The following is a 23,315-nucleotide window of genomic DNA, read 5'->3' as shown; positions in this document are numbered from 1 at the left end:
GTGAAGTAGAGGGAGAAAGAAAAAGGAGGGAAGGAAGAGAAAGAAATGAGGGAAAGGAAAGAGAAAAAAGGGAAGAGAAAGCAATGAAAAGAAAGAAGAGAGGAAGGTGTATGAGGGAAAGTAAGGAAAGGAAGGAGAAGATGTTGTGAGGCAGACATTTTCAGAGCTGGAGAAGGGACAAAATAGATAAGCAATGGTCCCAATGACACCCAGGCAACACAGAATGTATATGCTATTAATACGAATTTTAAAATGGATTTTGCAGGCCTGGGATTATTGCCCGTCTTCACAGTCGAACGCTCAGCCTCGATATCATTGATCCTCACATTTTGCAGAAATGGATCCCAATTACACACACACCCCAAAAAGATATTAAAAAACAGACCAGCAAAAGAGCAAAATCTATTGCTTTTATTTTTTTCCTTTTTTAAAACAAGCTTGAGGTAGTTGTTGTGTTAAGAAGGAAAAAAAACACAATAGAGAATGGAGCAGTACAAAGGCTAGGCTAAAACACACGCGACTAAATTTTCTCCCCTTTTTTTCTTATATATATAAAAATTAAATAATATAAAGATGCTCTGAGGAAATAAAAAATACATTGTCGTAACATTAAAAAAGGCGGGAGGGGGGATCAATACCTAAAATATTAGGTGCAAGGACCGAAAGGGTGCCGTTCGACCAGAATCTCCTCTGGGTTTGCTTGTGGTTGGATGGACATCCTTGAGATTATCATGTTAATACAAATGTCCAGGCCACCAAGAGTTGGACAAGAGTTCCCTAATATTATCGAAGTTGTTGGAAATACTCTTAGACTCAACCTTCCAAGGCGATGTGAGTTGTGTGTTCAAATTTCCCCCTCTAAACACGAAGACACACAAACCTGTGAGTAGAAAGCTAGCCATGCTGAGCTAGATGGACTCTGTCTCAAGTCAGAGATACTTAGGGCTCTGTTTTTGCACCGGAAAGGGGTTGGACTGGATGACCTTTAAGGTCTTTACCATCACACAGATCCCACTCCTGAGATTTCAAACTTGGGAGTGGATCCACACTGAACAATGACAACAATTCCATACCATGTTAACTCCCATGGCTCCACCCTATCTGTAAGGACGACCTTCTTACAGCAACACCAGAAGCACTCCAAGTGGCCAGCTACTGGTCAAAGGACATTTAGTATAATGCCAAGTTGTTGTTGTTTAAACTTTGTGTTTTCAAATGCATTACAACTTGTACCTTTGGTCCCCTTCTGACATGATGAATAAATATCCTATCTTGACATGTGTACCTTGGTGACAAGATACAGTAGAATCTCAGTTATCCAACGTTCTGGATTATCCAATGCATTTTTGTAGTCAATGTTTTCAATACATCGTGATATTTTGGTGCTAAATTCATAAATACAGTAATTACTACATAGCATTACTGCATATTGAACTACTTTTTCTGTCAAATTTGTTGTATAACATGATGTTTTGGTGCTTCATTTGTAAAATCATAGCCTAATTTGATGTTTAATAGGCTTCTCCTTAATGCCTCCTTATTATCCAACATATTTGCTTAGCCAACGTTCTGCCGGCCCGTTTATGTTGGATAAGTGAGACTCTACTGTACCTTCAAAGTCCACTCCTTTGAACACATAACTCTCAGGACACTTCGGCACAGAATTCTGATTATCTTATGAAACTACTATAGGAGCCTCCGGTGGCCTAGGGGATAAAAGCCTTGTGACTTGAAGGTTGGGTTGCTGACCTGAAGGCTGCCAGGTTCGAATCCCAGCTGGGGAGAGCACGGATGAGCTGCCTCTATCAGCTCCAGCTCCATGCAGGGACATGAGAGAAGCCTCCCACAAGGATGGTAAAACATCAAAAACATCCGGACGTCCCCTGGGCAACGTCCTTGCAGACGGCCAATTCTCTCACTCCAGAAACAACTCAGGTTGCTCCTGACATGTAAAAAAAATGAAACTACAAGTCCCAGGGTTCCATATGACACAGCCCTAACATTTACAACCGTCTCGGAGTGCCTTCATTGCACAGTGTAGATCTAGCTGTGGAATAGCTTCTTCTATCTCAATCTTATTGGATACATGGATCTGAGCTAAACTGTGCAATCCAAGCTCTCCCGACAGATGGACATCCAGCGTCTGCTTAAAAACCTCCAGAGAAGGAGACTCGACTGGACTCTGAGGCGACAGCAGATTTCATTATTGAACTGCATTTATTGTGCTAATGTTTTGGAGTAATCTTTGACTCCACTGCTCTGTGTCCTAGTCTCTGGAGGAACGGATCAGAAGCTTGGTCCATCTTTATTCCACTAGTGCCTCAGTTCCACTTTAACTGCCATTGCAATATCCTATGGAGTTTGCCATTTGATGGCTTAATTCTTTCAAAACTCCACCATAATGTGGCACCATGGCAGTTAAAGCGGAATCATAACATTCTAGTTGTGCCATGTGAAAGGGTCAACACTCTACTGCTCCTGATCCCTTAATGTGGCACCATGGCAGTTAAAGTGGCCATGTGAAAGGGTGACAGCACTGCAATGGGTGGCCAGGGTGGGATCCAGTGGACATTGCGCCACATTTCCTGCCACATCAACCCAATGCCTTACACCTCCTTGGTTTGCTCAACGTTTGGCCTCTTCTCGACTCTTTGCTGTCGACCGGAGAGGACTCGAAGGCAAAGGACAGCCTTTAGGGTCCCCAAGCAACGAGGAAACACTCACACGTGGGCAGGGAGTACAAAAAACAATAAAATAAGGGAGGCACTTCTGTATCTCCTTGTCTTCCAAACCACGAGTTACTGTTTAGTACCACGGGAAGGCTATGCCTTACTTTGTTATGTTACTTCTAGCTCTGCGGTAGCCAAGAGTATGGTCAGTGTGGTCTTCAAAGATGGTGGACACATGTCATGTTCTCAAAACCAGCAGGCGAGCTGCAAAGAAGGGCCTGAGGCTGTCCCATGGGGAAGGCATCCTGCAGGATGGGCTCCTTCTTCCCCCCTTGGAGGGCCTCGGAGTCCCCAAATTGCCCCGAATCCAGGCTTTCGTCCATCCCAAAGAAGCCAGAAGTGGCCGTCTCGAGCAATTCGGTGGCCACCTGGCAAGTCTGCTGGTCAGTTCCCCGCCAAGAAGCGGGGATCTCAGGTTCGCTCTTGTCTCCTGCTTCCTTGCTGAGATTGTCCTTCAAGGAGATGGGGGAAGACTCCGGAGTGAGCTCTTCCGCGGGCAGGGATTCGAGGCTTTGGTCCTCAGGAAGCGTCTCCTCCATCTCCTCTGCAGGAAGCCGGGAGACGTCACCTCGGTGCGAGGCAGAGAAGTCGGAATGGACAATCACCTCGGCTTCCACCTGGTTGAGACTGCCAGGTACGTGCTCCTTGTTCACTTCATTCTGCATTGAAACACATAAGAAAAGAAGCAGAGAAGATGGGTGCAGAGCCGGCCCTAGGTATTTTTCAAGTGTAGGCGAACAGAATTTTGGCGCCCCCCAAACCAATCACTGAAAAATAAAAGCGTTGGATAAGCGAAAATGTTGGATAATAAGGAAGTATAAAGGAAAAGCCTATAAAACATCAAATTATATTATGATTTTAAAAATTAAGCACCAAAACATCATGTTTTACAACAAATCAATAGAAAAAGCAGTTCAATACATGGTAATGTTATGTAGGAATTACTATATTTGCAAATTTAGCACTAAACATTGAACAGGGATATAGGGCAGTGTGGACTTAGATAACCCAGATAGCCCTCAGTATTAAAAAAAAACCTCTAAAATCAGGACAATAAATAAAGAACAACACTCTGAAAACAGAAGAAATCCAGACAGTAAACAATCAGGGACAGCTAACTCCTCCCAAAAAAAGATTCTCCCAGGCAAGAAGAAGCCAGGCCTTGAAGCCACAGGGCCATTAAATGCTAATCAAGGTGATTAATTACAACATTCACACCTGCTTCAAAGAAAAGTTCTTTCTCCCACCCTGGACCTTCTACAGATATATAAACCCCACATACCTAGCTTCCAAGTTCCTACAGACCTCACAATCTCTGAAGGCCCCAAAGGTGGGCTTGCATGGTGCGAAGGTGGGTCTGCGCTGGCCGGAAGGCCCGAAAGAGAAGGAGGTGGAGAGTGGTGCCCTCCTCCCAGGACGATGGTGCCCCCGGGACGATGGCGCCACAGGCAAATGCCTATTTCGCCTTATGGTTGGACCGCCTCTGGATGGGTGTGCCATGGGCAACATCCTTGCAGACTGTCAATTCTCTCACAGCAGAAGCGACTTGCAGTTTTTCAAATCGCTCCTAACATGAAAAAAAATCCATTAACTAACTTCTACGCTTGACTGGGGGGCCCTGGTGGCACAGCTGAGCTGCTGAACTTGTGGACCAAAAGGTCCTAGGTTCAAATCCCGGGAGCGGAATGAGCGCCCGCTGTTAGCCCCAGCTTCTGCCAACCTAGCAGTACGAAAACATGCCAATGTGAGTAGATCAATAGGTACTGCTCCGGTGGGAAGGTAACGGCGCTCCATGTAGTCATGCCGGCCACATGACCTGGACAACACTGGCTCTTTGTCTTAGAAATGGAGATGATCACCAACCCCCAGAGTCGGTCACAACTGGACTTAATGTCAGGGGAAAACCTTTACCTTGACCTACGCTTGACTGCAGTCAACTGTCTACATATCTAAAAGTTAATTTCTTTTGTTAGCACATTACTAATATACATGTAAATATTTATTTTAATTATCTTTCACATAGGCTTTACTTATAATAAATCTTCTTATATAAATGTATATATCTACAGTATCAACCTTCTGCAGCCTTTCCCAATCCAATGTTCTCCAGACATGTTGGACTATTACTACTATCAATCCTTAGCTACTGAGTGTTACAGGACGTTGCCTCTGGAGACCAGCAGGCTGGAGAAGGCTACCACATCTGTGCCAAACACACTGCTTATTGGAGTTGGCCACTTCCAGGTTTGGGCTTTGTTTTAGGAGGTTTGGTAGTCCATGTAGCTTTTGAAAGGTCCTGGGGCAACCACTGGCCTGGAACCTGTTGCAGTTGTCTATCCTATGGTGATGCTTCAGTTCTCCGGGATACAGAACCTATGGCTTTTCTTTATCCGCCCTGATTCAAAAGCTATAGGGGACTCAAAGACCTTAGTACAAGGCTACGAGAATCCTTGAAAGAAACTGTGGGTCTGCTTTTCCTATTCTGAACAGAAGAGCCTTTCTGCTCCGAACACCTACCGCAACCACCTCGTAAACCAAAGCTTGCAATAAGAGCTTCTGTCCCCCGTTGGGTGCCATTTTCAGTGATCCGTTCAAAGCCACGGTCGACTCTTTGGGAACTGTGTCTCCATAGTTGACCATGGTGTTTGCCCAGCTGTTCAGTGATTTCTCCCAAGGAGGCTGCAAAAAGGGGGAAAAGAGAAGGATGGGTTTGTTATGGGTGCAGCTTGCTTGTATTATTATAGGCAAATTAGTATGATATCCATGAAGTGATGCCATGTTTTCTGCCCATTTTCATCCACAGCTGCCCAAGGATACCAGGAGTCCCCATTTCTGGCACCTGACCATAATAAAAAAAAGAAGCCGAGGATTTTGTTGAAGATGGCCTTTTGGGCAGTCGAAGGGAGAGATAATAACAATAATAATAGTTTTATTTCTTGCCTGTCTCTCCTCACGGCTCGAGGCGGGCTACAGCATTACTAAAACATTAAAAACACACAGTAATTTAAAAATACTCTGTAAAATACACATGTTAAAACATACCTCCATAAAATACTATCAAAATGCACTAAACAAAAACAATTCACCACTTAAACTGTCTGGATAGGCCTGCTGGAAGAGATACCCTGTTTCCCCGAAAATAAGATATCCCCTGAAATAAGATCTAGTAGAGGTCTTGCCGAATTGCTAAATATAAGGCGTCCCCTGAAAGTAAGACCTAGCAAAGTTTTTGTTTGGAAGCATGCCCACCAAAGCAGAACACCAATACCATAGATTGTTGTACATGGAAATATTGGTAGTAACAAGAATTTTTTGATAGGATTCACAGTTTGTCTGGTTATGCTGGTTTGTGATGACAACTTCTGTACAGAATATAATAAATGTTCATTTTTTTGTTCAATAATAAATGTGAATTCTTCGTCAATGGAAAAATAAAACATCACCTGAAAATAAGATCTAGCACATCTTTGGGAGCAAAAATTAATACAAGACACGGGAAAACACGGTAGGTCTTCACTTGTATCTTAAATTCCAACAGCTGACCAAGCTGTCAGAGCTCTACCGGCAGGTCATTCCACAATCTTGGGGTGGCCGATGAAAAGGTCCTCTGGGTGGTTGCTGCCAGTTGGGTTCTGGCTGGTTGGGGCAGACACCCCTTAGAAGACCAAAGTGTATGGGGCGAATTGTATGAGATAAGGCGATCCTGTGGGGAACCTGGGCCCAAACCATTGTACGGCTTTAAAGGTCAAAACCAATACCTTGTACTTTGCCTGGAATCTAATTGGTAGCCAGTGGAGTGACTTTAGGATAGGTGTAATATGCTCACTCCTAGATGTTCCCATAACCAGTCTGGCTGCCATATTTCGAACCAGCTGAAGTTTCCAAATTTGGTACAAAGGTAGCCCATTGCAGAAGTCCAATCTTGAGGTTACCAGTGCATGCACTACCATATTCAGGTCCTCCAACTCTAGGAAAGGGAGCAGCTGATGTATCAGCCGTGTTGTGACTCAGCAACAGCATAGCCTGCAGAGCCAGAGTGAGGATTAAGAAGGAGATTCTGGGTTTCAGATACAAGAGCCAGATGATGGGATGCAGGATGAATTTCAGGATGATTGCATGGGGGTGGGAATTATATAGGCTAATTCAGAGGCTCGAGAAATGCAACTTGAGGATGAACTTTTGAACCAGCCAGTCATAGATAATAGCCAGGATGACATTCCCATGGGAAATAATGAGCCGGAGATGTCTCAGGCCCCAGTTCAGGTGCGAGATAATGAGGTAGAAGGCCTTGAAGGAGTGCCATCACTATCTAGAGCAGATCGCTTGCAATGGAAAGGAAAGTCTCAGCCTTGTCGTAGTTTGAGATTGGCTGGAAAGTGAGAGGCTTCTGAAGGAAAAAGAAATGCATTTTTGGGTTGCTTTTAAAACTGTGTGTTTTGAGACAGATCTTTGTCAAAGCAAATTCTCGCTTCATCTAAGTGGATGTCCATGCTTCCCTGCCTTAGAGTTTCTCCTGTTCCTGGATCTTTGTAACCTTTGGGCCTTTGTTCATGTGGATTTACTGACTATTGTTTTGCCTATGGATTATTGGATTTACTGACTCTTGTTTTGCTTATGAACTATTGGATTTTACTGACTCTTTTACAACAACTTTGAGAACTTTATATTTGCCTGCTTTGATTTATATATTTGCTTTTGCTCAATAAAATTACAAAAGACTACCTTCTGTGTGTGTGATTGGTGTCAATAGCAAGGTGAACTATTCTGAGGTGCGACAAGCCAAAGCTTATAGTAAGCACTCTTGACTGTTGAATCTTGCTGGGCTTGGTTAGACAATACATAAGAAGTGGCTCGGGGTGGAAGGGGGGATACACAGTGAAGAAATATAGATGGACAAATGTTAATGATGTAGTAGATATAAATCAACAGTAGATATAAAAGAATGATGTAAGTATTGTATGATACATTAAATATCTGCTATGTGATAAAAGTAATTATTGTATGAAAAATTTTAAATTCAATAAAAACTATTTTAAAAAAAAGAATCTTGTTGGGCTGACATTTGGAGAAAATGGTCCAGGAGACTCCCAAGCTGTGGAATGGTCTTTCAGGAGGAGTGGGACCCCATCCAGAACTGGGTAAAACCACCTCCATCCCTAGATGAGGACCCTTGTTGGAAAGCACCTCGGTCTTGTCTGGATTTAGTTTCAGTTTGTTTGCTCTCATCCAATCCCCGGTGGCGAAGTGTGTTAAAGCGCTGAGCTGCTGAATTTGCAGACCGAAAGGTCCCAGGTTCAAATCCCGGGAGCGGAGTGAGCCCGCTGTTAGCTCCAGCTTCTGCCAACCTAGCAGTTCGAAAACATGCCAATAGGTAAGGTAATGGCGCTCCATGCAGTCATGCCAGTAGCCACATGACCTTGGAGGTGTCTACGGACAATGCCAGCTCTTTGGCTTAGAAATGGAGATGAGCACCAACCCCCAGAGTCGGACACGACTGGACTTAACGTCAGGAGAAAACCTTTACCTAATCCATTACCTTTCCCTTGTATTCATTCTGAGGAGACATGCTATCTTTATCTGAGACTATTTATGAAGGAGTCAGCATACTGCTAACAACCTGTCCCATGCCTACAGGTGATGTTTCATGTAAATATTTAAAAGCATTGGAAAATGAATGACACTTTGTGGGACACCACATAGCAGCTCCTTTCTGGAGGAACAGCTATCCCCAAGAGCCAACATCTGGAACCTGCCTGAGAGGTAAGACTGGAAGCATTGCAACACAGTGCCTCCAATGCCAGAAGGATACCATGGCCGATGGTATTGAAGGCCACTGAGAGGTCTAGCAAAGCAAACCATGTTAGAGTGGAGAAAGCATTCCTGGCACCTGGCGACCATGTTGTTACTCTTGGCCAGGATGCCTTTCCCTAACAAGATCCTGACCTTGGCTCAAGACAAGCTGACCTCCTTTGGCAGACCCCAAATGGAGGAACCAGATGTCGCCTTCCTGCCTTGACCTGCCATTTCCAGATGCAAAGGGTCAAGGAGGGCTCATATTTTCAAGAGGGCAGAGGGCAAAGGGGAAGAGAGAGAGGCGATGACCTTGCGGGCAAAGGTGCCACAGGCCAATGTCCTAAGGCTACATCTGGGAATATGGGAACTTCAGAAAAGCCTGAGGTTCTGGGGCCACTTTTATGCCCTATACACTTTGCGGGTATGCATAGACTACTGAAAGATGAAACTAACAAAAAATAAAATTAATATATAATATAGGTAAAGGTTTCCCCTGTCGGTCCAGTCGTGACCGACTCTGGGTGTTGGTGCTCATCTCCATTTCTAAGCCAATGAGCCGGCGTTGTCCGTAGACACCTCCAAGGTCATATGGCTGGCATGACTGCATGGAGCACCGTTACCTTCCTGCCGGAGCAGTACCTATTGATCTACTCACATTGGCATGTTTTCGAACTGCTAGGTTGGCAGGAGCTAGGGCTAACAGCAGGCACTCACTCCACTCCCGGGATTTGAACCTGGGACCTTTTGGTCCGCAAGTTCAGCAGCTCAGCGCTTTAACACACTGTGCCACCAGGGGCCCCAATATATTATATTATATATATTATATACAGTAGAGTCTCACTTAACCAACATAAATGGGCCGGCAGAATGTTGGATAAGTAAATATGTTGGATAATAAGGAGTGATTACGGAAAAGCCTATTAAACATCAAAATAGGTTATGATTGTACAAGTTAAGCACCAAAACATCATGTTATACAACCAATTTGACAGAAAAAGTAGTTCAATATGCAGTAATGCTATGTAGTAATTGCTGTATTTATGAATTTAGCACCAAAATATCATGATGTTTTGAAAACATTGACTACAAAAATGTGTTGGATAATCCAGAACGTTGGATAAGCGAGTGTTGGATAAGTGAGACTCTACTGTAATATAATATAAAATAAAATAAAAGTCCACCTCAATTTATTATTCTTATTTTTACATTATATAATACAGGGCAGTGGTTCTCAACCTTCCTAATGCTGCGACCCCTTAATCGAGTTCCTCATGTTGTGGTGACTTCCCAACCATAAAATTATTTTCGTTGCTAATTCATAACTGTAGTTTTGCAACTGTTATGAATCGTAATGTAAATATCTGATATGCAGGATATATTTTCTTTCACTGGACCAAATTTGGCACAAATACCCAAACACTGGTGGGGTTGGGGGGGATTGATTTTGTCATCTGTGAGTTGTAGTTGCTGGGATTTATAGTTCATCTACAATCAAAGCGCATTCTGAACTTCACCAATGATGGAATTGAACCAATCTTGGCACACGGAACTCCCATTACCAACAGAAAATACTGGAATGATTTGGTGGGCATTGACCTTGAGTTTTGGAGTTGTAGTTCACCTACATCCAGGGATCACTGTGGACTCAAACAATGATGGATCTGGGCCAAACTTGGCACGAATACACAATATGCCCAAATGTGAACACTGGTGGAGTTTGAGGGAAATAGACCTTGACATTTGGGAGTTATAGTTGCTGGGATTTATAGCTCATGTACAATCAAAGAGCATTCTGGGAGTTGTAGTTGCTGGGATTTATAGCTCATATACAATCAAAGAGCATTCTAAACGCCACTAATGATAGAATTGGGTCAAATTTCCCACACAGAACTCCCATGACCAGTCACTATATAAAACACCTGGTGGCGCAGCAGGTTAAACTGCTGAGCTGCTTAACTTGCTGACCAAAAGTTTGGCAGTTCGAATCCAGAGAGTGGGGTGAGCTCCCATCGTTAGCCCCAGCTTCTGCCAAGCTAGCAGTTCGAAAACATGCAAATGTGAGTAGATCAATAGGCACTGCTTCTGCGGGAAGGTAACGGCACTCTATGTAGCCATGCTGGCCACATGACCTTGGAGGAGTCTACGGAAAACACTGGCTCTTCGGCTTAGAAATGGAGATGAGCACCAACCCCCAGAGTCGGACATGACTAGACTTACCTTTACCTATATAAAACACGCATATTAAAGCGTAGGTCTACAAAATACACATTAAAATACACAGAAGAAAGCTCTATTAATCTCAAGATAAGAGCAAGACTTAAATATGTCTTGCAGGACACTGGGGCTACTGTGACCCAAATCCCGCGCTTGCAGCTGGAGAAACGGCTGCGGTTCATTTCCTTCCCGAAGGAACCTGCTGTTTTCGAAACACAGATGTTGATCTCCGTCCCACATCTGTAGGGAAGGCAAAGCAGAGGCCCACTCACAACAATAACAACAACAACTGGGATCAAATCGATTGAGAAGGTTTATGGTGGGGAAGGAAATTAAAAGGGAAGCAAAGGATTAAAACAATGTCTTTTTCACTGGGCAGACTAATGGGTGGAAAACAGCAAGTTTTCCCCAGCTGTTTTCTTGCAGCTCCAACTGGACAGAGGAATATTAGAAAATCCCAGCCAGGCTGGATGAGGATTAGTTAACGCATCAGAGGTGCCAGGACAAAAGAAACGAGTCTCCAGAGGCAGGATTAAGCCAGTAGTCAAGCCAACTAGAAACGGGGGGGGGGGGGGGGGGAATGAAAGTCTGAAACAGAATATTCTCCCCATCCTTTGTTCAGATCCAACAAGGCTGTCCCAAGACATTAAGCCACCTAAGGAAGGATTGCAAAGATGCTGGATGGTAAATCGGCTCTAATGCAAAACCCATGGATCCAATGGCTGTACTGGAAACTGGAATATTTGGATTCAGGGCACCAGACCTTCTGACCCTTTCCTATTGGTGAGAAAACACAATATCGCAAAGGAAAATAATAATTTGCAGTTCTCCAAAGCATTGTGTCAAGGCAGCCGTTTCACCTTGCCTCACAGAAGTGCCAGCCTTGGAATCCATATTATTATTATTATTATTATTATTATTATTATTATTATTATTATTATTATTATTATTATTATTATTATTTTATTATGACACAGCAAACAAGATAGATATGCTGGATTTCGTATCACAAAATCACAAGTCGAACACTTCCCAAGTGTCTAGGACTGTGTGATGTTTTTTTGGATGATGCGCGTAGATCCCAGTCGGGTGGCCTTTTGCAGTTGGCAGATCGTAATTTTGTCAATGTCTATCATTTCCAAATGCCGGCTGAGATCTTTTGGCACAGCACCCAATGTGCCAATCACCACCGGGACCACCTGCACAGGTTTCTGCCAGAGTCTTTGAAGTTCAATCTTGAGGTCCTGATAGCGGCTGAGTTATTATTATTATTATTAAAGGTAAAGATTTTCCCCTGACATTAAGTCTAATTGTGTCAGACTCTGGGACTTGGTGCTCATCTCCATTTCTAAGCCAAAGAGCCGGCGTTATCTGTAGACACCTCCAAAGTCATGTGGCCGGCATGACTGCATGGAGTGCCGTTACCTTCCCACTGGAGCAGTACCTATTGATCTACTCACATTTGCATGTTTTCGAACTGCTAGGTTGTCAGAAGCTGAGGCTAACAGTGGGAGCTCACCCCGCTCCCCAGATTTGAACTTTCAACCTTTTGGTCAGCAAGTTCAGCAGCTCAGCGGTTTAATCTGCTGCACCACCAGGGCTCTATTACTATTATTATTATTATTATTATTATTATTATTATTATTATTATTTCCTTTTCATTCCGGTAGGAAAAGAATGTAGTTAAGAGATACACAGATAAAAACAAAAGATCATTATAAAACATATGTTAAAAGACCCAGACCTAAGATTAAATGCAGCTTTAAGTGAAACAAATGCACAGAAATGTGTATCATCTGTGTTTGTTGGGCAAAGGGGGATTATTCATCCACATTTGCTCAGCACTTCAGGGATTCCCATTGAATGATCGAGGGACTCAGGGAGTCTCCAGGCTTTAGTTCTTCTTTCCTTCCCACAGAGAAGGAATAAACCGTGAATTTGCTTCCCTCTAGCGGCCGGTTGGGGATGCGGATAACAGGCGAAAGAAGCCAACTAACCCTTGCAACTTGGAGGAAAAATGCGGACTCCCAATGTTTTGGACGGCAACTCCCAGAAATCTTAGCCACCTTAGCCAATGATCAGGAGTTCTAGGAACTGAAGTCCAAGACACCTCAAAATCCAGTGTTCTGAATGTACTTGCTTCTTCTATGCATTCTGCTCAAGGAGTCCCAGTTTTAGCTTCTTTGGGACTCCAGGGAAGCAACGTTCAAGGAATTCCAACAGCAATTAAGAGAACTTTGAGAAAAGTAACAATATTTCATTGTTTGTGTGCCACACCATGAAATATCAAACTTGAGAGAGAGATTTCCCAAGGAGAGGCGGGCAAAATGTGACTTGTATTCCTCCAAATTTGCCTGGGTTCCTTCCTCAAGATCTTGCAATCTCCAATGAAATGAAGGAATTAAAACCATGTGGGAAAATATCCATGGTTGCCCTTGGATGCCTCCCAGAATGCAGCAAAACACCACTTGCAATAGCCCTTAAAAATCCCAGAAATCTTTACAAGAGGCCACTTGTGATGGTGATTTGTTTGCACACACAAAAAAGGGGTAAATAGATGAGGACAGGTGCAAACGTACGGGTGTAAAACCTAGCTCGGATGAAAGTCTCCATTCGAAGTGTATGAGAATGAGGCTTTTTATAAAGCCCAGCTTTTCCAATTCGGCATGATCTCTTGCAAGATATAGTCCCAAAACCTGTTAGATCCCAGCCAGCCATGGCACCAGGGCCTGCAGTGGTTCAGGACTTGCACTTTGACACAGATAATGCTGAGGGTTATACTGACATTTCACCCTCCACGGAGGGGCCTTTACAACTACAGGTGCCCAAAGATATTGGCTCTGGAGACTTACTAATTGGAGAAGATTCTTCTATTCCTCCCTCGCAGATAGAGCCAGATGTTGCTGAGACACCTGGGAACGGGGTTTTTAATCGTAGGGATTTTGTAACTAGAGAAAGAAGTGCAAAACAAGAAATCTGCCGGAGCCAGAGACTGGCAAATAGGTGGGATAATGGTTAGCATTCCCTTGGGAAAGTTTTGGGAGTTTGTACAGTCCAGAATCTGTTAAAGGTGTTTTGGTCAGTAGATTTCCTTGCGGTGTCAACGTTGCTTTCTTGGAGAGAGGTTTCTCCGTCTCCAGCTCTTGTTTCCAAGCCAAGTATTCCAGTTCCAGTCGGGCCGTGCCGTGCCGCGACTCTCGAGTAGACCTTGACTTTACTTCAGTTATTATTCCTTGTTCGTTTCAAGTTTGCCTCAGCTTTGACAACTTTGCTGCCTTGATCGCTACGAAGTATTTCCAGTAGATTGAACTCTGTTTCCTGCCAGCCTTGTTTCCCTGTTTTAACTCATGGACTTTGATTTCTTGGGAGAGCTATCAAGTTCTCATTGTGGATTATGATATCGGACCTTTCCCTTCACCTATTTGGAACCATCACTGACTTTCTAAAAAGAACTATTCCTTACTCAGACTCTATACCCAATTTCCTTTGGATTTATAATTGCTTTAATAAAGATATAGTGTGTTATATTGGCTCTTGTCTGGTTTTCGAGTGCTCACGCTGCCTTGGGGTGCAACAAAACCCAACTGAAAATACCTTTCTCTTGATGAGGCCCATGCCGTCGCTTGGAGGACCACCCTGGATGTGGCCATGGACGTCCGTCAGCTCCATGATGTCTGTCGGGGGCGAAGGAGCCTCTTCGGAGAGCGGAGACATGAGGGACTCCAACTCGTGGGGGTTGGAGGGGGCCACAGGGAGAGGCGGGACCTGGCGACTGCGGTGGTAATGGTAAACATGGTTCCCAGGCGTCTGGGGGTCCAATCCCGGCACAGACTCCCTGCAGGAAAGTTCAGGAGGAAAAACACCCTATTGGCTGACCAGCAATGAAGGATGTACCGTATTGACTTGAGTCTCATGCGCCACCGAATCTAACGCACACCTCAATTTTCAAAACCCTAAAACCAAACGTCATGTGCAGTGGTATAAAGTGCACTCTGTCATTTGGCATTACAGTTGCTGCCTGCTTAGGATTTTAGCAATTGATACATGAAGAACCATTGAGACAATCCATTCCACCATTCAAGGAGAGCTCTTACTGTCTGGAAGGTCTTCCTAATGTTTAGGTGGACAGACCCATCCTGATTTGCATGAAATGTGGAGATATATGGCCCCAAGACAGGACTGCTTGGTACAGTTCAATCAGATATTGACCTGGCCAGTAGGCGATGTCTCTCTCAGCGACTCTATTCCGGAGGTTCAGCACCTTGGAGAGTTTTCAACCCAAAGTGGCTCCACCTTCTCCAGGCGATGTGATACCTACCTCGGTTTGTGGTTGCGGAAGCTGGCGCACATGCAGAAGAGGACACACAGCAAGCCTAAGCAGACGCCAACGATAATCCCTGTGACTGAGTGGATGTCCAGCAGATCTGATGGGTGAGGGACAAAGGAGAGAGTCAACACTACCAGCAAATGGTGGAGACAAAGAGAATTGGGCCGGGCTGTGGGGCAGGCTGGTGAGCAGCCTGCTGCAATAAATCACTCTGACCATGAGGTCATGAGTTTGAGGCCAGCCCATGGCAGGGTGAGCACCCGTCAATTAAAAAAATTAAAAAATAGCCCCTGCTTGTTGCTGACCTAGCAACCCGAAAGATAGTTGCATCTATCAAGTAGGAAATAAGGTACCACTTATAAAGTGGGGAGGCAAATTTAACTAATTTACGAGGTAGGAATGAGGAAGTGCCATCACAGTGGATGATGAAGCAACTGCTCCCCCCTGTGGCCAGAATCGAACATCCCCTCAGGAGAAGGTTAAATTGCCTCTGCCTCTGTCTGTCTCTGTCTTGGTTCTATGTGTATATGGGCATTGAATGTTTGCCCTATATGTATACAATGTGATCCGCCCTGAGTCCCCTTCAGGGTGAGAAGGGCGGAATATAAATACTGTAAATAAATAAATAAATTGGGAAGCTGGGACCGGTCAAGAGGTAAATCCATCTGATTCAACGGTTTTACTCTAGTTCAAGGGCTCTCAAACTTTTTCAGCCACAGGTCTCTAAAAGGTTTGCCATCACTGATCTAGAGTTCCCAGTGACACAATAATAATAATAATAATAATAATAATAATAATAATAATAATAATAATAACTTTATTTTTATACCCCGCCCCATCTCCCCAAAGGGACTCGGGTTAAAGCCTTGTGCATGACTGCTGACCGACAGGTCAACAATTTGAATCCGGGAAAAGCGGGTGAGCTCCCTCTGTTAGCTCCAGTTCCCCATGTGGGGACATGAGAGAAGCCTCACACAAGGATGATAAAGTATCAAACATTGAGCAACGTCCTTGCAGATGGCTAATTGTCTCACACCAAAAGCAACTTGCAGTTTCTCAAGTCGTTCCCGACACAAAGAAAAACGGATATAGAGCAAAGCTATCCCAACATTTCATGTTCACGACCCACTTTTTAGACATGCATCATTTCACAACATTATTTGGTGTTACTAGCAAACCAGAAGTTAAAACCAACCCCTTGTAAGAGGTACAGGCACATACATAAACAGTAATAATGAAATGTATGGGATCACAACATATCTCATAAAAGCCTTTCATATATAGTTTCATATAATATATGATTTATAATTTCACATAGACTCAGAAGTTTCCGGTTCAAGTTTGTGTGGCACACTGACACACTTCATCTGACACACCAATGGGTCATGACACACAGTTTGGAAAGCTCTGATCTAGAGAGTGGATTTTTCTCAACTAAGGTTGATCCTGCAGAACACCAGTTTGTAACAAATGCCTCCCATAAGACTATAGCAAGAATGCTTGGTACCTGAGAACCTCTCCCGCAAGGTTTGCACATCCTTCACGTTCGAGTAGGGTCCTGACCCAACCACCGTCTTGGCTCCCATCTTGAAGAAATATCTGGTGTCGCTTTCCAACCCATGAACTTCAGTGCTGAATGTATTGCCTGAACAGGAGAGAAATTCAGATTCATTTTGGGGTCAAACTCATTTTCATGAAGGGCACATTGGCCTTTTGGTTGCCTTCAAGGGGATCCTGAATCCATGGATGGAGACTCCGTGGAAACAGAAGGCCAACTATAACTGTATTACATCATGATCGGTACTATTTACTTAGTTTCCACCTAATTTTGGGTCCCCAGATGTCATTGAATGACAACTCTTATCACTTTTGATGATCCACCATGTGGACGGAAAATGATGGAAATTGAAACCCAACAGCCCTTGTGCCTCTGAGGTATGGGGAAAGGTTGAAGGACATTTTAAAGTCAGACGTCCTATCTGCAAGCCTTGTATATCTATCCAAAACCCACTCTCCTAACTAAACAGAACAAACTGCCTCCTGCCAGATGTTCCTATATCACAACTCCCATCAGCTCTAGTCATGATGTCTAATGATGAAGAATACAGGAGTTGAAGTCCAGCATCTGCAAGGCCATATAAAATGACATGGTAGACCAGATTTGGCCCACGGTCTTGAGTTTGAGCATCTTAGTCCATAGTTGTTTCCCTACTTCGGCATTTGTGGATACTCACCCTCTTTGGTCAGGAGAGTCCACATCTCGTCAGGCTGAGTGTTGTTGGCATTGTAAAGGATGATATATTCCACAATGATGCCATTGGGTTCGGAAGGGGGGCACCAGTGGACCTGCACGGAATACGGGTTGATGGGGTGCAGCCGCAAATCGGAGGGAGGAGTTGAGGGCCCTGCATAAATGGAACACAATGTCCAATGGCACCAGTCAGCATCAAACTACACATAAATGAACATTAAGACTCGATATAGAGAATATGTTGTGGTCAAACTTCCATTCCCCACATCGATTTCAGACTGCACCAGACTTGGAAATAATAATAATAATTATTATTATTGAATAATAATAATAATAATAATAATAATAATAATAATAATAAAAAAAAATCATTAATAATAATGACTGAAACACAGCAGACAAAAAACCAGTACAAGAAAACCGCACTACAAACTAGAGCTGACAGCTGACACAACAAAACATTGCATGGAAAGTTCCTTGACAAAATTGAAGGAAAAGCTGACAAGGAGAAGACCTGGCTATGGCTCACAAATGGGACCCTGAAGAAGGAGACAGAAGGCCTGATCCTTGCAGCCCAGGAGCAAGCCATCAGAACAAATGCAATCAAGGCCAAGATCAAAAAATCAGCTGATGACCCAAAATGCAGACTGTGCAAGGAAGCTGACGAAACCATGGATCATATCCTCAGCTGCTGTAAGAAAATTGCACAGACAGACTACAAACAGAGGCACAACCATGTGGCCCAAAGGATTCATTGGAACTTATGCCTCACGTACCACCTTCCGGCAGCAAATAACTGGTGGGATCACAAACCTGCAAACGTATTGGAAAATGAGCACGCAAAGATATTGTGGGATTTCCGAATCCAGATTGACAAAGTTCTGGAACACAACACACCAGACATCACAGTTGTGGAAAAGAAAAAGGGTTGGATCATTGATGTCACCATCCCAGGTGACAGTCGCATTGACGAAAAACAACAGGAAAAACTCAGCCGCTATCAGGACCTCAAGATTGAACTTCAAAGACTCTGGCAGAAACCAGTGCAGGTGTCCCGGTGGAGATGGGCACATTGGGTGCCGTGCCAAAAGATCTCAGCCGGCATTTGGAAACAATAGACATTGACAAAATCATGATCTGCCAACTGCAAAAGGCCACCCTACTGGGATCTGCGTGCATCATCCGAAAATACATCACACAGTCCTAGACACTTGGGAAGTGTTCGACTTGTGATTTTGTGATACAAAATCCAGCATATCTATCTTGTTTGCTGTGTTATACAATGTTGTTGTGTCAATAATAATAATAATAATAACAACAAGATAAAATAATATATATATTATAAAATAATAATATATAATAATGATAATATATAATGATAATGTATAATATATTATTATTATTATTATTATTATTATTATTATTATTATTATTATTATTATTATTATTTCTTACCCACCTCTCCTTGTAGCTCGAGGCAGACTAAAACACAGCTAAAGCACAGAATCATCATAAGCATTATATAAACTACACATATTAAAACGTATTTCTACATATATTAAAATACACCGCACAAAGGTTAAAACAGTGAACACAAGATGTGAGTCTAAAATTCATGATTAAAACCGACTGGGGAGGCCTTCTCCTAGAAGAGATAGGTCTTCATATGTGTTTGAAATATAAATTAAGTCACTAATTCTTAAATATAAACCAGAATTCATAGAAGTAGTGAGTTAGGGCCATCAAATCCAACTAACAACCAGGTACCAGAGACCTGTGAGCTGTAGAAAAGTTGTCGCAACTAGTAGTGGACCATGGTTTGCACCTCATCATCCCTAATTCTAGCGGGATTAAAAATGAAACAACTATAGAATGGCACCTATATCTGTGGCTCACCCACAATTTCACTTTAAAGATATGTTCTCCCTAGACATTTTTCTCCAGATCTTCCAATGCAATTATCTGGCATCCTTCTGCCCAAAGTTGGCCACAGAGTCATGCTGGAGAGCCAAGAACTGCTAAAAAAGTGTTGTCTCTAAGCATTTTCCAGGTCCTCCAGAATAATTCTGTAGTATACTCCCACTGCAAGTTGTCAATAGAGTCATGCTGAAGAATCCAGATTGGCTGGAGAGGTGTTATCTCTAGGCATTTTCTAGATCCTCCAGCATAATTCTATGGTATAATTCCATAGGAAGTTATACCATAGAATTATGCTGGAGGATCTAGAAAATGCCTAGAGATAACACCTCTCCAGCAAGTCTGGATTCTTCAGCATGACTATGGACAACTTCCTATGGATGTCTGGGTTCTTCAGCATGACTCTATTGATAATTCCATAGGAAATTGTCAATAGAGTCATGCTTAAGAACCCAGATTTGCTGGAGAGGTGTTATATCTAGGAATTTTCTGGATCCTCCAGCATAATTCTATGGGATACTTCCATAGGAAGTTGTCCATAGGCATGCTGAAGAATCCAGACTTGCTGGAGAGGTGTTATCTCTAGGCATTTTCCAGATCCTCCAGCATAATTCTATGGGATACTTCCATAGGAAGTTGTCCATAATCATGCTGAAGAATGCAGATTGGCTGGAGAGGTGTTATCTCCAGGCATTTTCTAGATCCTCCAGCATAATTCTATGGGATTCTTCCATAGGAAGTTGTCCATAGTCATGCTGAAGAATCCAGACTTGCTGGAGAGGTGTTATCTCGAGGCATTTTCTAGATCCTCCAGCATAATTCTATGGGATACTTCCATAGGAAGTTGTCCATAGTCATGCTGAAGAATATAGATTGGCTGGAGAGGTGTTATCTCGAGGCATTTTCTAGATCCTCCAGCATAATTCTATGGGATTCTTCCATAGGAAGTTGTCCATAGTCATGCTGAAGAATATAGATTGGCTGGAGAGGTGTTACCTCGAGGCATTTTCTAGATCCTCCAGCATAATTCTATGGGATTCTTCCATAGGAAGTTGTCCATAGTTATGCTGAAGAATACAGATTGGCTGGAGAGGTGTTATCTTGAGGCATTTTCTAGATCCTCCAGCATAATTCTATGGGATACTTCCATAGGAAGTTGTCCATAGTCATGCTGAAGAATACAAATTGGCTGGAGAGGTGTTATCTCGAGGCATTTTCTAGATCCTCCAGCATTATTCTATGGGATACTTCCATAGGAAGTTGTCCATAGTCATGCTGAAGAATACAGATTGGCTGGAGAGGTGTTATCTCCAGGCATTTTCTAGATCCTCCAGCATAATTCTATGGGATACTTCCATAGGAAGTTGTCCATAGTCATGCTGAAGAATCCAGACTTGCTGGAGAGGTGTTATCTCTAGGCATTTTCTAGATCCTCCAGCATAATTCTATGGGATACTTCCATAGGAAGTTGTCCATAGTCATGCTGAAGAATATAGATTGGCTGGAGAGGTGTTATCTCGAGGCATTTTCTAGATCCTCCAGCATAATTCCATGGTATACTTCCATAGGAAGTTGTCCATAGTCATGCTGAAGAATCCAGACTTGCTGGAGAGGTGTTATCTCGAGGCATTTTCTAGATCCTCCAGCATAATTCTATGGGATACTTCCATAGGAAGTTGTCCATAGTCATGCTGAAGAATCCAGACTTGCTGGAGAGGTGTTATCTCTAGGCATTTTCTAGATCCTCCAGCATAATTCTATGGGATACTTTCATAGGAAGTTGTCCATAGTTATGCTGAAGAATACAGATTGGCTGGAGAGGTGTTATCTCTAGGCATTTTCTAGATCCTCCAGCATAATTCTATGGGATACTTCCATAGGAAGTTGTCCATAGTCATGCTGAAGAATATAGATTGGCTGGAGAGGTGTTATCTCGAGGCATTTTCTAGATCCTCCAGCATAATTCTATGGGATACTTCCATAGGAAGTTGTCCATAGTCATGCTGAAGAATATAGATTGGCTGGAGAGGTGTTATCTCGAGGCATTTTCTAGATCCTCCAGCATAATTCCATGGTATACTTCCATAGGAAGTTGTCCATAGTCATGCTGAAGAATACAGACTTGCTGGAGAGGTGTTATCTCGAGGCATTTTCTAGATCCTCCAGCATAATTCTATGGTATACTTCCATAAGAAGTTGTCTATAGTCATGCTGAACAATACAGATTGGCTGGAGAGGTGTTATCTCTAGGCATTTTCTAGATCCTCCAGAATAATTCTATGGGATACTTCCATAGGAAGTTGTCCATAGTCATGCTGAAGAATATAGATCGGCTGGAGAGGTGTTATCTCGAGGCATTTTCTAGATCCTCCAGCATAATTCTATGGGATACTTTCATAGGAAGTTGTCCATAGTTATGCTGAAGAATACAGATTGGCTGGAGAGGTGTTATCTCTAGGCATTTTCTAGATCCTCCAGCATAATTCTATGGGATACTTCCATAGGAAGTTGTCCATAGTCATGCTGAAGAATATAGATTGGCTGCAGAGGTGTTATCTCGAGGCATTTTCTAGATCCTCCAGCATAATTCTATGGGATACTTCCATAGGAAGTTGTCCATAGTCATGCTGAAGAATACAGATTGGCTGGAGAGGTGTTACCTCGAGGCATTTTCTAGATCCTCCAGCATAATTCTATGGGATACTTCCATAGGAAGTTGTCCATAGTCATGCTGAAGAATATAGATTGGCTGGAGAGGTGTTACCTCGAGGCATTTTCTAGATCCTCCAGCATAATTCTATGGGATTCTTCCATAGGAAGTTGTCCATAGTTATGCTGAAGAATACAGATTGGCTGGAGAGGTGTTATCTTGAGGCATTTTCTAGATCCTCCAGCATAATTCTATGGGATACTTCCATAGGAAGTTGTCCATAGTCATGCTGAAGAATACAAATTGGCTGGAGAGGTGTTATCTCGAGGCATTTTCTAGATCCTCCAGCATTATTCTATGGGATACTTCCATAGGAAGTTGTCCATAGTCATGCTGAAGAATACAGATTGGCTGGAGAGGTGTTATCTCGAGGCATTTTCTAGATCCTCCAGAATAATTCTATGGGATACTTCCATAGGAAGTTGTCCATAGTCATGCTGAAGAATACAGATTGGCTGGAGAGGTGTTATCTCCAGGCATTTTCTAGATCCTCCAGCATAATTCTATGGGATACTTCCATAGGAAGTTGTCCATAGTCATGCTGAAGAATCCAGACTTGCTGGAGAGGTGTTATCTCTAGGCATTTTCTAGATCCTCCAGCATAATTCTATGGGATACTTTCATAGGAAGTTGTCCATAGTTATGCTGAAGAATACAGATTGGCTGGAGAGGTGTTATCTCTAGGCATTTTCTAGATCCTCCAGCATAATTCTATGGGATACTTCCATAGGAAGTTGTCCATAGTCATGCTGAAGAATATAGATTGGCTGGAGAGGTGTTATCTCGAGGCATTTTCTAGATCCTCCAGCATAATTCTATGGGATACTTCCATAGGAAGTTGTCCATAGTCATGCTGAAGAATATAGATTGGCTGGAGAGGTGTTACCTCGAGGCATTTTCTAGATCCTCCAGCATAATTCTATGGGATTCTTCCATAGGAAGTTGTCCATAGTTATGCTGAAGAATACAGATTGGCTGGAGAGGTGTTATCTTGAGGCATTTTCTAGATCCTCCAGCATAATTCTATGGGATACTTCCATAGGAAGTTGTCCATAGTCATGCTGAAGAATACAAATTGGCTGGAGAGGTGTTATCTCGAGGCATTTTCTAGATCCTCCAGCATAATTCTATGGGATACTTCCATAGGAAGTTGTCCATAGTCATGCTGAAGAATACAGATTGGCTGGAGAGGTGTTATCTCGAGGCATTTTCTAGATCCTCCAGCATAATTCTATGGGATACTTCCATAGGAAGTTGTCCATAGTCATGCTGAAGAATACAGATTGGCTGGAGAGGTGTTATCTCCAGGCATTTTCTAGATCCTCCAGCATAATTCTATGGGATACTTCCATAGGAAGTTGTCCATAGTCATGC

At 43.1% G+C, this 23,315-nt stretch overlaps 1 protein-coding gene across 1 annotated transcript in view; it reads right to left on the bottom strand.

Moving 5' to 3' along the window:
- Positions 1 to 390: 390 nt before the first annotated feature.
- igdcc4 (immunoglobulin superfamily DCC subclass member 4) overlaps positions 391 to 23,315 on the bottom strand; it is a 91,475-nt gene continuing 68,550 nt past the window's right edge. Inside the window, exons 15-20 of the mRNA XM_008120841.3 lie at positions 17,298 to 17,468; positions 16,571 to 16,708; positions 15,055 to 15,160; positions 14,331 to 14,571; positions 5,247 to 5,408; positions 391 to 3,388 (exon numbers count right to left, since the gene is read on the bottom strand). Coding sequence (XP_008119048.2) covers positions 2,888 to 3,388; positions 5,247 to 5,408; positions 14,331 to 14,571; positions 15,055 to 15,160; positions 16,571 to 16,708; positions 17,298 to 17,468 — 1,319 coding nt within the window. The 3' untranslated portion in view covers positions 391 to 2,887. The remainder of the gene's footprint in view (positions 3,389 to 5,246; positions 5,409 to 14,330; positions 14,572 to 15,054; positions 15,161 to 16,570; positions 16,709 to 17,297; positions 17,469 to 23,315) is intronic.

Source organism: Anolis carolinensis, unplaced genomic scaffold (assembly GCF_035594765.1).
Source record: "Anolis carolinensis isolate JA03-04 unplaced genomic scaffold, rAnoCar3.1.pri scaffold_11, whole genome shotgun sequence".
NCBI classification, from domain to species: Eukaryota; Metazoa; Chordata; class Lepidosauria; order Squamata; family Dactyloidae; genus Anolis; species Anolis carolinensis.
This window is presented reverse-complemented; position numbering and strand designations above follow the sequence as displayed.